The following is a 21,774-nucleotide window of genomic DNA, read 5'->3' as shown; positions in this document are numbered from 1 at the left end:
GTTCTGCTACATAATAGTAATAAGTTGCTTCGCTTCTAATAGTACACTTAACAAAACTGAAAGAGGGCTATGGTAGTATGAAGTATTCTTAGATAAAATATTCAGAGTACCAACAACGAAATTGTGGAGATTTCAAGATCGTTACTATTATCTTTGGATAGCAATCAGGAATCAGTATTCCTGTAGTCTGTCTTTAGTGTCTTTATGGGGCATTAGAGATAGGAAGAAGGAGAGCCCAATCCAGAATCTTTTAAAGTTACTCAAACACCATTGCTAGATCCATGCAAAGTTCGGTTCCTCCACATAAAACTTGGACTAATGAAACAATTCGTTGAAGCTTCGGGCAAAGAATGGGAACGTCATGGGTATTTGGGAAACAAATTTGATGTTAGAGAAGAGGATATATTCGACGAAATTAATAAAACTGAGATGGTGGAGAGTACTTGGATGTCTAATGAACTAATATACATCTTTTGAAGACAAAAGAGTTCGTTACAAGCAAAAGCGTTAATTAAAATATATATATGCGTTAATATATTAGTTAACAAAAGTACAAAGACATACTCACACTGAAATATCTTACATCTGCGACGTACTATGAGAACTAGCTAGTCTAGCGATTCTTCTGACGACTGATACTAGCTGTGTACTAGATATTGTGAATATAATTCAGTGCTGGATGGGATTGTAGCCCGTAGTTGTTTTTCCATCATAAACACGAAGATAAAGTTTGATCAACATCAACAACAATATTTATAGATCGTAATTTTTTTTAACATACCTACTTTATTTTTAACATACATCAGCAATCAGTTTTGGAGATTTTAAGGAAAAGGTTGATCGTCACATATCTACGGCACTGGCAACTGAATTGAAGAAATTATTATGTAAGCGCTAAATATAGATAGGTATTATCATGTAAAAATTAATGAAGCTGCCATCACGCGTTCTAAAAAAAAATCCTCTAAAAGTTTAAAAGGTACATATGTCGTAAACGGTGCATTTGTTTTCGCTTATTTTTGCTATTTCCTTGTTATTTAGAGTTTTATTCTATGCTTATTAATTTGCAAAGATTGACTTTTTCTATGCGTGTAAAGAACAAGGTCATGTTTAAAAAAGAAATGCAGTTGATGATAGTAAATCTAGAACGAAACATCGAACTATAAAACCAGGATAAGAAAGTACTTAAACGGTTACCGTGAAGAAATGTTCTTCTTTAAATCTCGAAAAAATAAGTGAAATGTTCAGTTTTCTCAAAATATTAAAAAAAAATCATTTGCGAGCTATTTACGTCATTTCAATGATTCCATAATGACTCTACTTTTTTCTAATTTGAACCACCAAAGACATTCTTTACATTGGATACAATGCATATTAGCAGTTATAAAATAATTATTAAATTTTTTAAGAATAGCTTTGCAACATTTACATTTCAATTTTAAATAAACAGATAATTTTTTAAAGTAATAATATGTACCTACCTATATTAGATACTGTAACTTATAAAAGGGATGAAAATAGATTTACAGAAAATGGGCGTTCAGAAGCCATTAATAAACCACAGTTTTATTCAGGAGTAGGAAGGTATTCCATTATACCCACATCCCTTAGGTTAATAAAATCCGTTTTTTATTACTCAACATAGGGAAGTTTGTAACCGACCTTATAAAATGAAAATACCAATGCATATTCTAACAACACGAAAATTTAGTAGCTATAAAATATGTCTGCAACAAATTGAGATGTAATAGAGTGTAAATGAAGCTGTTATACGAGGAGATGATATTGTGTTATGTTAATGTGGTCAAAGTATAATAGCTCTTCGAGATCCAAAAAATGTTCAAATAAAACTTTAAAGAGGATCAAAATATATTTTAAAATTAGTTTAGAAAGTACAAGATGATAATAATGATTCTCTTTCCATTGCTGTATACTTGTTTTGGGGCGTATGGTGAGAAATATAAACTCATTATTTATTTGATTGATTTATAACATGTTTATATAAATCTTAAAATGACGTTAAGACAATGTGTTTGATCAATATATTTCCCCCTTGAACTTCTGTGTAACCACCAGTTACCAGCTTACTTGTTTTAAGTGTTTGGATATATTTAACTATTGTGCATTGTTTTACTTATTGCCAAATTAATAAGTAAGCAATACGAGGTCTGTTCAGAACCAATTTTTTTTAATTACGCGCTAATGGAGATATTTTGTCATATGCGGTTGGCAATATTGCGTTACGCTCAAACTCCTCTGTAATAACATATTCTTAGATTGTTGATATCTCATTTAGTTTTCGTAATATTGGTATTTGAGTGCAACGAGCGATTTTCTGAAACAACGATGCAATGTAAAATTTTGTGTGAACCCGGAAAAAAGCTTACGGAAATGATACTCTGGGTCGTACGTAATGTTACAAATGGTTTTCACGATTTAAAAATGGTCGTCAGTCAGTTAATGATGATTCTCGACCAGGAAGGCCTTCGACATCATCTGATGACTTCCACGTGCCGAAAGTCAAAGATTTGATTAGTGCAAATCATCGATTGACTGTTCTGCCAAGTTTTGACTGAAAAATTGAACATGCATCGAGTTGCAGCAAAATTTGCTCCTCGTTTGATGACTGAACAACAGAAAGAAAATCGTGTGGGCGTTTGTCGACAACTCCTTAAATAGTCCAATGACGATGAAACATTAATTCAAAGGGCTTTACCACTAGGATATTGAGACAAAAGGTCAATCAATACAATTGTTTGGCAAAGTATCTCCACGCCCTAAGAAAGCACGTCAGTCTCGATCCAATGTCAAAGTGAACTCACTGTTTTTTTTTCGACTTTAATGGAATTGTGCAATTTAATTCACCTCAAGGTGAAACCAGAGAACACTATACCAACGAGAAGCGACAGCAAGGCTTTCTGCATTAACAGTTTTCGTATGCGCATGCGCGAATTGGGATGTGTTGTTGTCAATTGTCAGTGGCTGTCAGAGTCGCCAAATATAAATAGGAGAAACGAGTAACTAGTAAATAGTTTTTTGGCGGTGGACACTTGTATTGTATAACATTATTTGATGGTGTATTGCATTTCGTTTTCATTTAGAATCAACTTGAAATCAGTAAAATGTATGGTTATTATTGTGCTTTTCGCGATTGTTCATCCAAAACTGGTAAGGATTAACCCTTTTGAGATTACATAAGGATTAGAAAGGTAATTATTATTATTATTATTTTATTTAAGTACCTACCTGTGAACTGTAAATCAGAAAAAAATATTTTGATTTTTAAAATAATGTGGTATGTTTTCTTGTAATATAGTATTGCATAAGTATAGAGAAATATCTTTAGGAGAATTTTTATTTTTGTTTGCAGTGCTCGTGTGTGGATAGAAACTTGCAATAGACTCGATTTACTGCCTAAGATTGTGGATGTATATAAGAATTATAGGCTTTGTGAACACCATATCGAAATCAAATATATTGGTAAAGGAAATGTAAGAATAATAACCTTATTGCCAAACGTAATACCTATACATTTCCTCAACTTAGAAATGGTCAAGAAGAACTAGAGGCAAAAATTGTGAAAGATTGTCCCAAAGAAGTTATTGCATTGTCAGGTACCTATTTTTAGAAAACTATTTCAAATATTACAAAAAAATATTATATCTGTTTAATAAAAATATTAGTTGTAAAACATCTTGTTTTATTTTTTTATATATTTATTATACCTAATTTGTCTACATTTTACCACAGTTATCCTTGTATTATATGAACAATGTTTGATACTGATGCAGTTCGTTCAGTGTACATCTATTCAAAAGTGTAACTTCTCTCAGTGTAAACGGTTGTGTTTCCGTCAAATTGGTTGACCTTAGCGTGACCACAAAACATCAAAGGAGCCGCCGATTCTGTCGCTTCTCGTTGGTATAGTATTCTCTGGTGAAACAGTGAACCGTGTGTAATATCAAGTTACGTGAACAAATTCGCAAAAAGAGACCAAACTCATGGATCTTGCACCATCACGACGCGCCCGCACACTCAGCTTAGTCAATTAGTCAGTTTTGTGGCAAAAATCAAATTACTATCATCCTTCATCCTCTTTATTCGCCAAACCTGGCTCCTTGCGAATTTTTCTTATTTCCGATATTAAAAATAAAGTTTAAAAAAATAACTTCAGGGATCCCATATTGAACCCTCTTATGAAGTTTTTCAATAATTTCGTTAAGGTGCCTCCTGAGACACCACTGCGTTTTTTTTTAATTTTGTATTTTTTCAGATTAAACATCTTAAAATGAAACTTTCCTGTTGTTTGAATGACTTTCGTATTGCACTCGACTTTGTTGCCGAGAAAAAAAAATATGAATCATGGCCCCTTTTATTAAAAATAAAACATGAATTCGTTTATGGCCCTTTTTATTAAAAATAAAACATTAATTCGTTTATTATTCTTTTTCTCACAAACGGTTCATTTTATCGACAATAAATAAGAGTAGGTACCTTTTTTAGTCTAAGGTTGAAGCTATCCAGATTTATTATTTTAAAGTCTTTGTCATACAGGGTGATAAAAATTTAGGCATTAAGTTGTAAAGCTAAGCCCGCCCACGGTAAACTAAAGAAGCTAAATATATTTAAAGGACACTATTTTAAGAGGTCCTTACTAGTATCCATCACATAAAATTTTTATTAAATTATATTAAGTACTTTAAAAGTTATTCAAGAAAAACCGATTTCCAGCGGCGTCGTTCAAGGACACATATCTCCGTAGGGAGGGCCTATACGAAAAAATTTTATAGGAACTTGTCATCTTATTTTTTCATGTTCTATTTGCGCCCGAGAAATTTCCCACATTTTTCCTGACACCCTGTATATTCTCGTATATCTATAAAATAAATTCCAGACATTTAACACTGTCAGAAAATTATTTTCTAATTACGTATTACAAATTAAAAGATTTTTCTAAATAGTATGGAAACGTAAAATTATTTATACTCTCATGTCAAGCCTTTATCATTACAAATTACCTAAATTAAGGACGACACGTTTTGATTATTGCGCATTCACAAAACACTGCGTATCCAAAGATATAGTTTTATTCCCTCTTACTTTTATTTCAACATTTCCTTTTGATCTTGTACGATGGAAGGATTTTTGTAATTTACTGTATGTTCCTAACAAAACATTAAGTAACCATACCTACACTATCCCTATTTTTTCTTTAAAAATTCACATTTTGAATAATTCACTTACCGGTGCAGAAATTTTGAAGTTGTTCCTCAAACACCGTATTGTTAACCACTGTGCCGTCAGATTCCGAATAGTTCGAAGATGAATTTATAGCCAAAGAGGAAAAGATCTCTTCGAAATAGTACGTGCAGGAAAATCGAGACTCCCAGAACTCTTTAAACCAAGGATTCCGGGTGTTGCTTTGTGGCTTTAGGGCCCAATAGTAACTGTCGAAGGAACTAACGTACGGCGAATGGATTCTTATCGACAGTCCACCCCAGGCTTCTTCTTCGTAGTCCTGAACAACATCGCCCCTGTCTGCCCAACCGTCACTGAAACGATGTGAAAATGTAATTAATTTACTGATTTTCAGTTGAGATAATATTAAACAAGATAAATATACAGATAGTTCGAATTCGAACGGAAGCTCAATTTCTCTAAAACCAAAAATATATCTAAGATCTATAAAAAATGTTGTGTAGTGCATATGGCTTCAATTCTTGATAAAATAGCATTACTCTTTATAATTAATGACATAAATGGTCAAACAATTCAAAAAGATTTTTCAAGGGAAATAGTCCACGTGAAAAGCAATTAATTCTTGGTGTCATTCATAATGTAAATAATTCCAAACGTTTGCTTTTTCATTTTTCCTCATTATAAAAAATGGTTGTTTCAAAAGATAAATTATAGTAATCGAAGATTATAAAGTATCAGCACTTTAAGTAGCGTATATTAAATACATGATTAAAATAAATAAAAAAAAAGTTCTGTAACAAAACAGTCATATGGAACTTTGTCAACATAAAAAATCAAATAAAATGAAAAAAAATACAGTAGTAGCTAAAACAATTTTATTTTGGAGCATAATAATTAGACAACCGAAGCTTTGTAACGACAATCAAATAAATAAACGGTAGTAATCTATATTATGCTAAGCGGCAATACCCGTTTTACAGTGCCTTCATAAATGCCCGTCCCACGTGACCAGATTTGTTTTGGCGCTCAATAAATTTGATTTTCTTAAGTCGGTGTTTCAGAAATTACCAAGGAAAAATTACCAACTAGGACCCTAGGTGAACTGTAAATCTAGAGGCGTTCGTAACTATTCGTGTTCTTTATGCCTATTGATTGTACAATTAATTTAGCAATGTTAACCAGAATTTCTATGTTTTTCTACAAATTAATCTTTCAAAGAAAATTGTTCTTTTCAGAACTCCAAAAATTCGACGTTTTTGCCGTAAGATAAACGAATATTTTAAGGTTATGTTTCAAATGTAAAATTTTTATTTCTTGTAGATTTGTGTAAAAATGCCGTTTATACTGGAACACGGCGAATTTATTTAGATGGTACATTTTCGCAGTAGTATACGGAACGCAGAACATAGATGGAACTTGGCTTTCCAATTCTGTATGGAGCGATTTGATGAAGCGTGTCCTGATGCTAATATCGTATATGATGTACTTAAAAACCACAAATTAATCCTTATTAAAAGATAATATGAGGAGAAATATTGTATTTGTAAGGGCAAGTCGACATGCACACCTACTGTCTTAACAGAAAATGTTGTTGAAGATATTCGACAACATATGGTGTGAAGTCCTAAGAAACCTGTTCGCAGTTATCTATTCAAACAGGTACCGCGATAAACTTAATATAGTTTAAATTATGTAATTTTTGTAACATAACGCTGAAGATAAAAAATAATTAATAATTAAATAATTTTGAAAAATTTTTATTATTGCAAATTCTTTAGAATACTTAAATATCATTATCAATAAAACCTGGATAAAGACACGTGGATACATCTTACAAAAAAATTCGATAATAAACGAAACGGCACAAATATCTCCAATACCGTTAGAGATAGGTATGGGGAACCTATACACAGTTCAAAAGAGTTTTAAATTTCCTAACTTCCAAAGTAAAAATATACTGGATGTCCCATTTAAAATAACTAAGTTATTGCTGTTTAAAGTTGAGAAAAGTATTCACCAGTTTTTTGAACACCCCATACAATACTAAGTCAATACAAATATAATAATTTATAACTTCAGGGATCTAAAATACACTCTCCCAAGCTGCTTCCTTAAAATTATTTTTTTATCGCAAATATTAAATTTCTACGCTAAGCCTGCATTTTCACTAAAATTGAAATATCTCACAAACAATAAGTCCTAGGTATGCAGAACCTTTAATAAAATTCACCTATTTTTTACGGTGCTTTCAAAAATGCAGTAAAATACAGGTGTTCCATTTAAAAACATATAACTTTGATATGGTACGCTTTTCCTGGACACCCTGTATATTTCAAAATATTTTTAAAATGTAGCCGTAATCAACCTACATATACCCACCTAAACAGGTTTCTATAACATTTGCCGTTTGGTCCCTATCCACCGAGGCGTTACTGGTAGCTCACCCTGTATGAGTAGAAAATATATTTTTCATACTTATAATAACAGTAATTATTTTAATAGCTTTTGCTGATACGTACCTATTGTATCAATATGTATGTATGTATTGTAATCAATACAGCCACACAAATAAAAAAAATTTCGTATACTTTTTAACACAGTATGACACCTCCTGTATTTTGACCCGCTGAAGACGATGGATCCATCAGAAAAGCTCCAACACGTCAGAGTTTTTTCCTAACCTCAAAAAATAGCTCAAAATCAGTGGAAATCTCGATTTTTTTTATTAAAATAGTTAATATGAAATTAATATACCTACATAGACGTGTTAATAGGGTCAAAATAAAAAAAAATATTCCTGCACTTTTTTCTCTAAAATCATCAACAAGTTACAACCATTTTTAACCAGTTTTAAGCATTATTAAAATGCCTATAACTCCCCAAGAATGCAGAGAAAAAAAGTGGAGGAATAATAACTTTTTATTTTGACCCATTTAACAGTGCACTTAAAATATCGCAATACTCGGATTTCCGTTTGCTGTTTTTTTTCAAAATCTTAACTATTTTAACAAAAAATCGAGATTTCCACTGATTATTAGCTATTTTTTGAGGTTAGGGAAAGATCCTGAAGTAATGGAGCATTTCTGATCCATCGTCTTCAACTGGTCAAAATACAGGAGGGTACTGTACTTATGCATACTTTGTTTTAAAGTGTTTCGGAAGTAGACAAAATATAAGCAACTCACGTGTACTATTTTCACTCAAGAAAGTGGCCAGTAGCACTGGCCTCGTGCTACAAAATTTCTATTCTACAAAACTATAAATTTTAAAATACCCATTTTTGGGATTATAAAATTTTATTTATCAATTAGGTACTCAGAAATTTAAAAAATTTAAATAAATTTAACAAAGATTTTTCATTTTCGAAAACAGTAATTTCAAATCACATGAAATATTGCTTAAAATAAACATGAGGTATAGTATTATATGAATTACGCTATCTTAAATACTAATTAATCTGGCAAATAGCATAAATTTGTGCAGCTGGCAGACAGTTTGGTATCCTGTAGTGAACTATCTAGGACCTAGTAACGAACGATAAGCAGTTTCTGATATATTCAGCAGTTTACTTTATGTAACTAATTATTAACTTAGTTTAAATGAATTTACCTACTTACGAAGTTCAGATACTGTTAGAAATAACTAGTAATTATTTAATACTGTATGGGCAACATGCCTCAATTAGCACTGAATTATACCAGCAATATCTGGCAAATAGCCTGGTAACTAATATACAAATTAAAAATTATATGTCTAAATATTAATAAAGAGGCACATACCCGGCAGTGAAATTGTTTAATAATGTAATCTTTTAAAGAAATATATTGTATTTTTGTTCCCCCAGCATCACCATTAAAAAAGACCAACACGTAAATATATCCGCGATCTTACTATTTCTAGGTTATTGTTTCACTGCTTCTCAAATGACCCCATTAACAAAGTAAAACTGTTTTTGTGGAACGAATAATTTTAGAATTGTTTTTGTTTTAGTTGTAAGTTCATTTAAATATATAAAAAAACGAGTTTTAAAACAACTCGTTCTGTGAGAAAACTGTAAGGGAGCTTTTTTTATAAATTTAAGAGGCATAAAAAACAGTAATTGAATTTGCACAACTTATTGGCGTTCTGAAGTTCCTAGTGGTATTGCCCTTCGTATCTGCTCGACTGGTTTTCATATTTGTCAAGTCAATTTAAAGGATTTTAATGAAATCAGTGGCTCAAGTTTCATAAGTCTCCCCATCGGCTCCCTACTTTACATCACATTAGCTGATCGGAAACCCGCCGACCCACCATAGAGAGTCCGAACGATGAAGCGAAACAGCTGATTTCCCCAATCGTCTTGCAAATAGTTTCAAAATCAAAGAGCAGCAGATCCCAACTTAACAAAGTGCCATGGACGGATGAACGTGTTTTTTTGGCCGTACTGTCATTGTTAATAGGTACGTATCATTCTACTCTTTGAAAAGCAATAAGTCACACAATAACGTACATATACGTACTACAAACTGAATAATTAATAACATAAAACTAACAATTCATGTTCAATTATAAAATATAGTGAAAACGTTAACAATATTAAAAATACGGAATAACGTAACATTCGAAAACAATTATAATCCTTATACATTACAAATATCTTATTCATTCATGTGTTTAAAATTTATGTTTTTGTCGTTCACTATTAAAAACACAGTAAAAGCTAGGTTAGTGACCGAAAAGTGGTTTAAATAATGATTTGAAAATATTTTGTTTCGGCTTAAATATGTATTTAATTTTTTTTTAATATTCGTTTTCTACTAATTTTTCCCCATTTTTCCTTAAAATTAATGACATTGTGTATGAATTACACTATATAATAAACGCATTCTTTTTAAAGTGTAGGCTTATTTTTTATCATATTCAAATTCATAATATTTTGTCCTTTATTTTATTACTGACATTTATATATTATAAATTATTTATGCCAGTTTGTCCTGTTGTTGACACTAATATACTGATAAATAATAAATAAATATTTATTTATGTATCTAAGCTTTTTGTTAATATAAACATTATAGTTATTTGAAAGCACCGTTGAAGGAGAATATAGGATTACTAAATATGGAAATTAAAAAACAATTTCTTCGGTCAAAATGTAATAAACTCTCGGTATTTTTAATTCCTTTTTATTAAAGTCGTATATCACAATACATATTTCTCTTTTAAGAATTTTCGTGTAAAAATAGTTCTTTCAGGCTCTTTTCAGTTTTATATGAGNTCACACAATAACGTACATATACGTACTACAAACTGAATAATTAATAACATAAAACTAACAATTCATGTTCAATTATAAAATATAGTGAAAACGTTAACAATATTAAAAATACGGAATAACGTAACATTCGAAAACAATTATAATCCTTATACATTACAAATATCTTATTCATTCATGTGTTTAAAATTTATGTTTTTGTCGTTCACTATTAAAAACACAGTAAAAGCTAGGTTAGTGACCGAAAAGTGGTTTAAATAATGATTTGAAAATATTTTGTTTCGGCTTAAATATGTATTTAATTTTTTTTTAATATTCGTTTTCTACTAATTTTTCCCCATTTTTCCTTAAAATTAATGACATTGTGTATGAATTACACTATATAATAAACGCATTCTTTTTAAAGTGTATGCTTATTTTTTATCATATTCAAATTCATAATATTTTGTCCTTTATTTTATTACTGACATTTATATATTATAAATTATTTATGCCAGTTTGTCCTGTTGTTGACACTAATATACTGATAAATAATAAATAAATATTTATTTATGTATCTAAGCTTTTTGTTAATATAAACATTATAGTTACACCCTGTATGTTCCCTTTATTTGAAAGCACCGTTGAAGGGGAATATAGGAATACTAAATATCGAAATTAAAAAACAATTTCTTTACTACAACAAAAGTTTAAACATTATTTATCTAACATTTGAATTATTTTTCATAAAACAGGAAGATACGAGTAGATATAAAAGAATTTATAGTCGGTCAAAATGTAATAAACTCTAGGTATTTTTAATTTCTTTTTATTAAAGTCGTATATCACAATACATATTTCTCTTTTAAGAATTTTCGTGTAAAAATAGTTCTTTCAGGCTCTTTTCAGTTTTATATGAGCTTAAATTTCTGAATGGGATGCATTTTATAAATCATGTTACATGTAGGTACTGAAAATTTAGTCAGACCTCTGCACAGAGCTCATGCCTGTCAGGCTGCATAGAAATGTATTACAAAGTTTAAAAATAGTACAGTTTGGTCTTAGTAGTTTTGCAGGAAAATATTAAACAGTAGTGGGCAGTTCATAAAAAAGTTGATTAACACGTAAACAATATCATTAATTGTCGAACTTAGGTATTGTCTAATGGAACAAAAAAGTAAAAGTTATAAAATTGAAACATCTAACAAAAGTTAACTCGGCAACAATTACAATTTAAGTTTGCTTTTACTAGTTCTATAGGTCAGTTTCCAAATCCATGTGATTAATTTTGGAGGTTATACCTTGAAATATTTCAAACTCAAAAGCATCAATGAATTAGGGGTCTAAAGCACTGATTTTCAAAATACAGTGTGTAGAAGTTCCACATCTAGCCAAATATTTCGAATGATGCTTAATATTAAATTTGGGCTAGTAATTAAGTAAATGAATAGTTATGTACAGTTATATCAAGTGACGAAGAAACTGGAAGATCAGAATATTTTGAGTGTTCGACCAATGTACAGAAGTTTCAATAATTCCCAAATTTTACGAAACCAAACTGCTTTTACCTCTTAGTTAAAATAATTACCAAAAAAATGACACCCCCTTGAAAGAGACGTTCATAATTCATGGACTATATGCCAGTTATTTGTACAAATGTTTAAAGAATGGTTAATTTTTAAAAAATAGTAACAAGTTCCTGGAAAAATAAAATTTTTGCAAAACAGTAGAACACCATAAAAATCAATAAGATCATTTTCCTTAAATATACTATTTTTAATATAAGTACTAATTATCAAAAAATCGGTCAACTATCCATTTTGGTATTTCTTCGAGCTCTGCTCTTATAATTTCTGTAGACAATTATGTGATTAATTAATTTTCAATTAGGAATGATAATATATCAAAAGTATCTTGTTTCTCGAATAAAACAAAATACTTCAGTTTTCGTAGAAATACGAGTAAAAATTAAAATGAACTACCAAAATATTAGATCTGTTCAGAAAATAACCGAACTTTATTTCTCTAAACTTTATTATTAATTTTATACACTGATATTAATTTTGGAAATAAGAAAAAATCCCAAGTAAGGAGGATGAGGCAGGACAGTAATCTGATTTTTGGTACAAAACTGACGAGTTGGCAAAGCTGAATGTGTGGACACATTGTCATGGTGCAAGAATCATGAGTTGTCACGCCACAACTCTGTTCCCTTTTTTGCGGATTTTTTCACGTAACCGTTGCAAAACGCCTTGATAGTACAGACGGTTCACTGTTTCACCTTCAGAATTCAAAATGCATAATCCCATTAAAGTCGAAGAAAATAATGAGCATCACTTTGACATTGGATTAAGGCTGACGTGCTTTCTTAAGGTGTGGATATCTTTTGCCAATCCATTGTGGTCATGGAACTTTTGTTTCAATCTCGTAGTCATACACCCAGCTTTCGACTCCCGTTATGATCCTTAGAATGAATGTTTCATCGCCATCGGATTGTTCAAGGAGTTGTTGACAAACATCCACACGATTTTCTGTCTGTTGTTCCGTCATCAAACGAGGAACAAATTTTGCTGCAACTCGAAACTCGATGCATGTTCAATTTTTCAATCAAAATTTCATGGCATGACCCAACTGAGATGTCTGCGATTTATCTGACAGTCAATCGGCGATTTGCACGCACTAGATCTTTGACATTCTGATCGTTGATGTCGAATAAACGAAATATGTGTCACTTAGTCACCAATGTAACTCTTATCGCCGAAGTGGTTTTATCGTCTCCCGGCGATGGTTTTTGGAAGGTGACGTTCATCGGTCCTTCTTTTAGAGGTTGCCGGAACAGGGTGGGATATCGGTGTCTGCGTTTAGTACAGACAACAATGGTGATGATTCCCAAACATAGTATAATTATGATGATAACAAAAAGCCGAAGGCGAACTTATTGGGTCAGCGGGTTCCAGGGTAACTCGGTCTATTTTGGCTTCTTCCACTAATAGACCAGGGTCGATAATTTTTGAAACCAAAAAAATTTTTAGTAGGATGAAACCCATTGGAAAAGAAAGAGAATATAACAGAAATGAAAGGAAAAATAATTTACGGGCGATCAGAGGTCGGGAAGGGGTAGGGGGTGAGTTTTAAGGGTAAAAACCGGTTTCCCTTGATTTCCAGAAAAACTACAAGTCTTATGGAAAAAAGTTAAATGACAAAGTTGTAGGTAATAAAATGATCTACAACTTTTGTATTTACACTTTTTTCACATAACCTCAAAATTTATGTGAAAAATTCAAATAACCAAGTTTTTGGTTTTTTATTTTTATCTTTTACAAAAAAAATATTTTTCACGAAATTTGGTGAAAACTTACCTATTTATGTCCCAAACGCACTGTAATTTTTTTGATTTGAAATATTTATTTTTTCACCTTATTTTTACTTAATATCGAAAAAGCACCCTAATTTTCAATCGAAAATTCTCACGTCAAAATATCTGCTTTTTTTAAAACGTAGGTGGGCTTTTTCTTCGTTGAAATCTCTACTTTCTGATGGTGTCACTCATTTTTGAATTTCTCGTTCAATTTGTGACAAAAAATCTCTAGCCTTTTCTTCGTATGGGGCGCCGTTTTGATGCAAACAAATAAAACATCTTAACGCGTATTTTTTATTTCTTAGAGACTTAGAGAGTCATATCGACGCATTCTCTGTTAGTATAAACAAACCCTGCCATTTTGAATTCATCAACAAATACTAAAAGTCAAATAAATATTATACGTCACTGTCAAGTAAATACGTGTCAACAAGATTTTTGTCCGGCCAACTTGATTAGTCAGTCGAAAATTGTGCATTTATTGAACTAAAATTAATAATTTATTCGAAAACGGCTCCGGTTTCGAGATTTTAGTATTCTACATTTTTGTTTTGTTTTTTACTTTAGAATATATATCCGGCCGCTGGGGAGTAAATTTTGACTCACCCTGTATATTGTTAAAACAATTTTAGCTTACTTACATAAACCAGAAAGGACTTTGTTTACAAGTGAAATAAAGGTTTGCATGGGAAAAGTCGTGTTAAGAAGACAGATGCAAATTCTTATTTGTAGCGATAGGTCATTTTAATTTAATTAAAATCTGAGTCATTGTTAAATAAACAAAAGTATACGTAAGGTGTATTTTATAAAATAGATATCACAGAAAATCAAAAATGAAATGTCGATAAATTTACATAGACTTTCTCATGAATTTCGATTAATTATATAAAGTACGGATTAAAATGAAACCTATAAATTTTCCAAGAAATTCCATGAATTTTAAGTTTGGTTCAACATTCACGCACCAGTGGAAAAGATGAATATTAGTGGCGTGGAATGTGACAAAGCGGAAGCAGCGGTTGAACTTGTTTTATTGTCTTCTTTGTACCCTTTTTATCATTTGTCGGCTGGAACGTCTAACCAACCATTTTATTTTCATCACATTGAAATAAATCTTGCTGGTTGGTGAATATTGTGTATCTCGAAAATCAGTGGTTTTTAACCCATGGTTCGTTGAGGCTCCACAAAAAAAGTTATGAATTGTAATTGGAAATGACACCTAGCTAAATAATCGAAATCTACGTCTACCCATTAAACAGTTGTTACAGTGTTTCAAGACACAATTACATTTATGGAATGCCTTGTAAACTTCGATAATTCGAATTTACCCGTCGATATTTCAAATTTTGTACAGGATAAAACGCTCCCCCCCTTCATTAATCATTCATCTACGACGTGGTAATGGTATAACGTAATAGACATAAGCATAGGCATTACGCCTTGTTGAGCTCTCGTATCTCCTCACTCAATCTATTATCCAGAATCAAAGGTGATTAATAGAGAGTCGAACAATCCCCCATGCCCATAAGAGGTTTAAACCGTCCAAATGGTTTGTTTATGGGCTGTGGCCCTACGACAGATCGCCGTAATTAATTTTACAAACGCACTTAACACCGCATTAAACTTTCTAGTGTACTTTTAATTAACCCTTGGATTTCTGTTAAAGAAGTGCAATTAAAATTTACCGATATACAGGACGGTCACTTTTAAGGTCTACGCCATTAGCATCTCCTGAACTAGAAGATATACATGGTTGGTTAAACTATAAAAAGTTGCACGTTTCCATGTCCATTAATTTAATTAATTAATATATTAATAACACTGATCAACATTTAGTTTGAAAAAAAAACACCGGGCCTTATCTAGGTACCTAGGGGTTTTTGGGGTCTCTGATTTCGATGTCAAAGTCAGGATCAGGATCAGGTTAGATGGGCAGAAAGAAAATACAAGCGGACGATAAATACAGACTGACAAGCAAACAAACAAGTGTGCAGGTAAAAAGACATACAGATAAACAGACAAAAGTAGGCAGCTGAGCATTCGTAAAATTTTTTTCACCCCCTATTCTTACTTTAACCTTCAAATAGGCCAGGAAAATAAGCTGGGAAATTACCATTTCGCGACTTTTTGTTTCGGCAAGCTGAATTTATCACTATAGATGCTAAATATTATGTACAATAACATATTAGTTTCCACAGTCATAAAAATGGGGGGAAGATTGTTTACAGGGTGGTTAATTGTATAATTTTTACGTAAATTCACGTTTTTCGCTTATAACTTTTTTCCGTTCATTTCCACGAGAAAACAGTAAAGTACTTTTTTTTCGTCTTCAAAAGACCTACAAAACTAGCCCTCGAGCGTCAAAAAATATTGATTAGATCAAAAGTTATAAACAGAAGAAGTTTATTTATGACTTTTGAATTAAACATTTATAAACTGCGTTATTATTACCAGAACGTTTTGGCATCCCATCCTCTCATTCCTTATCACTGTCTAATAGCTCACACGAAACCTGGAATCGGTAAGTTGAATAGTTTACAAGTTATGGCCTTATAAACAAATTAACTAATTATTAGTCTGGACGATCCCGAGCATCTTCCACAATCGCACTGATTTTTTTCATGGTAGATTTCATAATAATACATTGAAATCTATCATTTTTTTAATTTCAAATTTGCAACCTGGAAAGTTTTTTATTTTTTAGTCTTAGTTGCAAAATGAAATATACGACGCACGCGCGTGATATAGTTATATATTATTACATATTCGGAGGGCTCATGAAAACAGTTTTAAGTTAAAAATAAATCGTCTAGATTCGTTGAAAAACAAGGGAGTTGCAGACTGTCAAAGATGACGGCCTATAGTTAAACAAATTAGGTTGGTAGCGGCAAAAAAAAATACTATCATAACCGGCAACCTGAGTACTTTCCCAGATAAAAATATTTTGTTTGTGGAAGTATGTTAAGTGCATAAGAAATATTGTCAAAAGTCAGTGGGTCGCTTGATTTTCGGCGACCTGTGCCGCGGCGGAAGGGTGGGGGAAGCGAACAACAGCGAGTCCGAAGAAATATAAGCGAAATTGGCTTGAAAGTAATATATTTGACAGTCTGTAACTCCGTTGTTTTTCAACGAATCTTGACGAACTTAAACGAGACGTGCCAAGAAGAGGAGGTAAGTAAAAGGTTTAGGTACTGTACTTTAGGTACTTCTTAATCACCTCTCTTTTCAGTAGTAGTGGTGTAGGATTGCATATAGTATATAACTTTTAATAAATGCAAATATTTATAAAGTGTGAAGTCTAACTCTTTCTGGACGTACCGTGTCTTCACTGTAGCTGCCCGAGTAGTGGTGTTTCTGCATTGTAAATAGAAACTGGCGCCCGAAGTAACCGCCGCCGCCGCCCAGACGTCATAGTGATCGACGCACTTCACCGTCGACGAACCGCGAAGTGGTAACGTCACAGTAGTTAGGAAGAACATTGTCTGACTTCATTTGATAAGATAGAAAAAATTAATCTGTTTGAATTAGTTGAATACCATTACTACAGGGTGTTCTACAAGCTCTATGACAAACTTTGACCGATAGTAGCTGCGTTAATTTCCATTCAATTTTTTTCTTACATGCACATAGGTCCGATTCGTTTTTGTTTAGAAGTTACAAGCATTTTAAAAAACATAATTTCATATTTCAATCAAAGTAGCCTGATAAATAAAAATAATGGTTGCTATAACAATAATTACTATTTGTGTCGTTTGGTTTATTCATTTGGCACTCAGCGTTAAAGTGCAGATATTGTCTTTGTATATGAGTATTCTAATGGTAACGCCAGACGAGAATCCCGAGAATACAAACGAAGATACCCAAATAGATCAACCTGCCCACACAGTCTTTAGTGCATCATTTCGTAGACTTCGAGAAGAACATAACCCGTTCGTCCTACTGAAGTGAATGTACAAAATGAAGAAGATATAATATGTAGATGCTGTCTTCAATTAGTGTTCGGCGTATAGCAAGTAAGCTTCATTTATCACCGAATTTTGTAAGACGTGTATTGAACAGAGAAATGTTACTTCCCTTTCATCGCCAAAATGTACAAGCGTTGCTGGAGACGCTCCTCAGCGATTAGAATCTTGTCGCTAGTTACTTCAACAACATGCACAAAATGATAGATTTATTTTCTTGTCAAGTGGTCTGATAAAGCGTGTTTTTCTAAGGACGGCATAAATAATAATCTTAATGAACATATCTGAGCGTTACAAAATCCACATGCAATTAGATCAAAACGATTTCAGCAATGTTTTAGTGACAACCTTTGGGGTAGCATTTTCAACAATAATTTACTGCCTGTACATGTTTTAAATGATCGTTTAAATGCAGATCTGTATAGCACTTTCTTGGAAAACAACTTTTTTGATTTCATTGATGACGGCTTAATATTGTTCAAAATGTATGTATCAACACGATGATCAACCAACACATAGAGGGAGATAAGTAACTGCTTGGTTAAATGATCATTTCCCGAATCCCGAATAAATAAATACGTCAACATGGTCCAATAGTAAGGTCATCGCATTCCCCAAATCTAAATCCTTTGGATTTTTATTTATGGGTACATATGAAGCAGCTTGTCTACAATGTTGAAATTACTACACGTCAACAGTTACTTGAAAGAATTCAGAATGCAGCTAACCAGATAAACAATAATCAAAATCTCATCCGTCGAGTGACGGAATCTATAGTTCGCCGATGTAAGGCTTGCATTGGAGCCAATGGTGGACATTTTGAACAATTTTTATGGTCAAATTTGTTTAATCAAGGTTAACTAATGTTTAAACTTTAAACACAAATAATAATTATTGTTTTAGCAACCATCATTTTTATTTATCAGGCTACTTTGATTGAAATATAAAATTATAGTTTCTTAAATTCTTGTAACTTCTAAACACAAACGAAGTGGACTTATGTTCGTATAAGAAAAAAATGTTTGAAATTAACCCAGTTGTCATCTGTCAAAGTTTGTCATAGAGTAAAAAAATGCGAAAGCTAACAATAAAATGTATAAGTCCATTGAAAAGTTACATTTGGGGTTGAAAATGTCAGAGCACGCAATTTTATTTTTTGGCTGTCAAGAAGAGGTTAGTGTAAAGTTAAATCCGTGTTTGTGGGGTCGCAACCCTTGTGCATCGGCCGCCATCTTGTAAAAAGGGCTGCGAATGGTTTTTATACTACTACTTACTATATCGGACAAACTATTCGTCGTACAGAAAATTTGTAAATACATTTTTTGCTGCAAATTAAATTCTCTACACATGGTTCCATAATTTTTAGTTGTAGAACCAAAAATAACAAATAAAAGTTATTAAAAAAAATACATAAAAATTTGGGAACAAATTTTCTTTTGGTTGTTATAACTTTTTTCTGGTCATTTTACAAAAAAAATACGTCAGAGCATTTTGATAGAAGGGTTTTCAAGGAATAATTTCCGTTAAAAACTTTTTTCAAATTTTATTTATTTATTAGGGTTTTACAGCGATGTGAAACTTACACTATCCTCCAGTACTAGTAAGTATACATTAATATGAATGATTATGCATAGGACGTGTCCTTCAAAGTTTTCTGCCCGTTGTGCTACCACGTGGGTGCGTGATGTATTTAATTGTGAAAAGTATTTTGAGTTTTGTAGACACTATTTTGAATTTTGTGGACAAGAAATGGGTGGGACAAGCAGAATCAGATGCAGATACCCTCATCACATCGTTCGCTCCGCTCTTGCTGCATCCCAATCGTTCGACTCAGTCACTATTGTCGCCGAAAATATCAACATTCTTGTCTTGCTCACGGCATTTGGAGGAACACTTTCAAATGACCAGAAAAAAGTTATAACGACCAAAAGAAAATTTGTTCCAAAATTTTTATCTATTTCCGTTAATAACTTTGTTATTTTTGGTTCTATGACTAAAAGTTATGTGACAAATTTGTAGAGAATTTAATTTGCAACAAAAAATGTGTTTACAAATTTTTTGTGCGACGAATAGTTTGCCCGATATAGTAAATAGTAGTATAAAAACCATTCGCAGCCCTTTTTACAAGATGGCGGCCGATGCACAAGGGTTGCGACCCCACAAAAATGGATTTAACTTTACACTAACCCCCTCTTGACATCCAAAAAATAAAATTGCGTGCTCTGACTTTTGCACGCTAAGCCCAAAAAAATGTAACATTTCAATGGACTAATAGGTATTTTTTATATTTAAGCTGCTATGCTACCTCTTCATAAGAAGTCGGAAATTACTACTAGTTCAATTGAATTCTTTGAATTAATTCTGATCAAGGAATATCCTATAGAAGTTTGGTAGTCAAATTAAGAACACTGTAGGTACCTATAATCTTGATATTCATTAACTTTTGCATTTAAATATGTCGAAGTTTCTCCGATGTAATGTTTATTTATTTATTTAAGCTATAAACATGACGAAATGGAGGATTTTATACCACATCCTGAGAAAAATACTGAGTTGCATTCCATTTGAGTTTGTTTTGAAATAATTACATACAAATAATGACCGAATAATAAATACTTTTCTATGCATATCACCATTATTGTTCAATATGTTCACTTATAATCTCCCTAGTGCTTGAATTATTTCCGGAAATTCTCTAGAAAAATGCGTGATTGAGGAAACATTTCCGGACATTAATTCAAGGACGTGGGGGATTCGGTAAGAAAATTTTACAACCAAAATTTATTTTAAAAATTTGACATGTTTTATTTTGAAACTTATTTCGCCAAAATAAAATTGGCTTGACAGGTAAACATTGTTTTGTGTGCATGACATAATTTTATCTTTTTAAACATAATTTAATCGCATTTCACGCGTTTTTTTAAATTCAAAAATGGCTCGTTTTGGAAATGAATATTCCGAAAACATAAAAGTGGCAAATTTAACTCCCCAAAATACGAAGAAGTCGAAATTAAGCGTATGGAGGCAGTTTCTAGTTTTTCGTGCGGAAAGATCCTTCAATGTTGAAGATCCAACAATATCGATGATTGCGTGGTATCAATTTTTGAAGATTGTGCGTTTAACATGAAAAAGAAAAATTCTGATGATTATTTTTGAATTCAAATATTTACTTTGCAATACAATTCACTTAGTTACTAAAATAAAAGGAAAGTAAGTTTTTGTAGAAAAGCGATGTCTATGGCAGTTTATCAAAGATTCTTATGAAAACATAAAAAAACACATTCCTTTCACTTTAGTAATAAAAAAGGCATTTAATTTTTTAATTTAAATATTTATCATTGCAACACAATTCACTTGGTATTACTAAAATAGAAGAAAAGTAAGTTTTTGTGGAAAACAGATGTCTATGGCAATATATCAATGGTTTTTAAAAATTCATAACTGCAATCAAGTAGGCTTAGGCTTGTGATGTCAAAATCGTCTTCGCTATACGTCACGTTGACAGTCATTTTCTCTAGCTTCTAATTGTTTACAATTAAATCATGGCAGTGAACAACCAAAAAACTAATTTAAAACCTTATAGTATATGTAATTCTTGCACCAAAATAGGGGATATTCTTATGTCTCATACAAATTTAAAGTATTTGCCATATTTACTAAAAAGAACTGGAATCAATCCGCATCAAGAAAACCTTTTCGCAGCTATTCAAAAGATTTTGGAAGAAGAAATCCCATCTTGTTTACGTAAAACCAGGGCTCAGCAGAACAAAATTTCATCAAATTATTACATATATTTTATGAAACACAGTCATCTGATGGAAATGAAAAATAAAGGTAATAATTGTGCTCCTCGTTACTCTCCATTGCGAAGAGAAGAGTTCCAGCCAGAATTTCAAAAACATTTAGCATTAATAGAAGAAATCTGGGAACAAATATTTGGTAAATAATTATTTGTATCTATTTATTATTTTAAAATAAATAAAAACATTACAAAGCAAAATTCTGGATAGGTACTGATTTTT

At 31.8% G+C, this 21,774-nt stretch overlaps 1 protein-coding gene across 1 annotated transcript in view; it reads right to left on the bottom strand.

The window, feature by feature from the left end:
- LOC108905276 (metabotropic glutamate receptor 1) overlaps positions 1-21,774 on the bottom strand; it is a 148,402-nt gene that overhangs the window by 81,637 nt on the left and 44,991 nt on the right. The window contains exon 3 of the mRNA XM_023454406.1: positions 5,245-5,552. Within this exon, the coding sequence (XP_023310174.1) occupies positions 5,245-5,552 (308 nt within the window). The remainder of the gene's footprint in view (positions 1-5,244; positions 5,553-21,774) is intronic.

The sequence above is a fragment of the Anoplophora glabripennis genome, unplaced genomic scaffold, assembly GCF_000390285.2.
Source record: "Anoplophora glabripennis isolate ALB-LARVAE unplaced genomic scaffold, Agla_2.0 scaffold258, whole genome shotgun sequence".
NCBI lineage: Eukaryota > Metazoa > Arthropoda > Insecta > Coleoptera > Cerambycidae > Anoplophora > Anoplophora glabripennis.
This window is presented reverse-complemented; position numbering and strand designations above follow the sequence as displayed.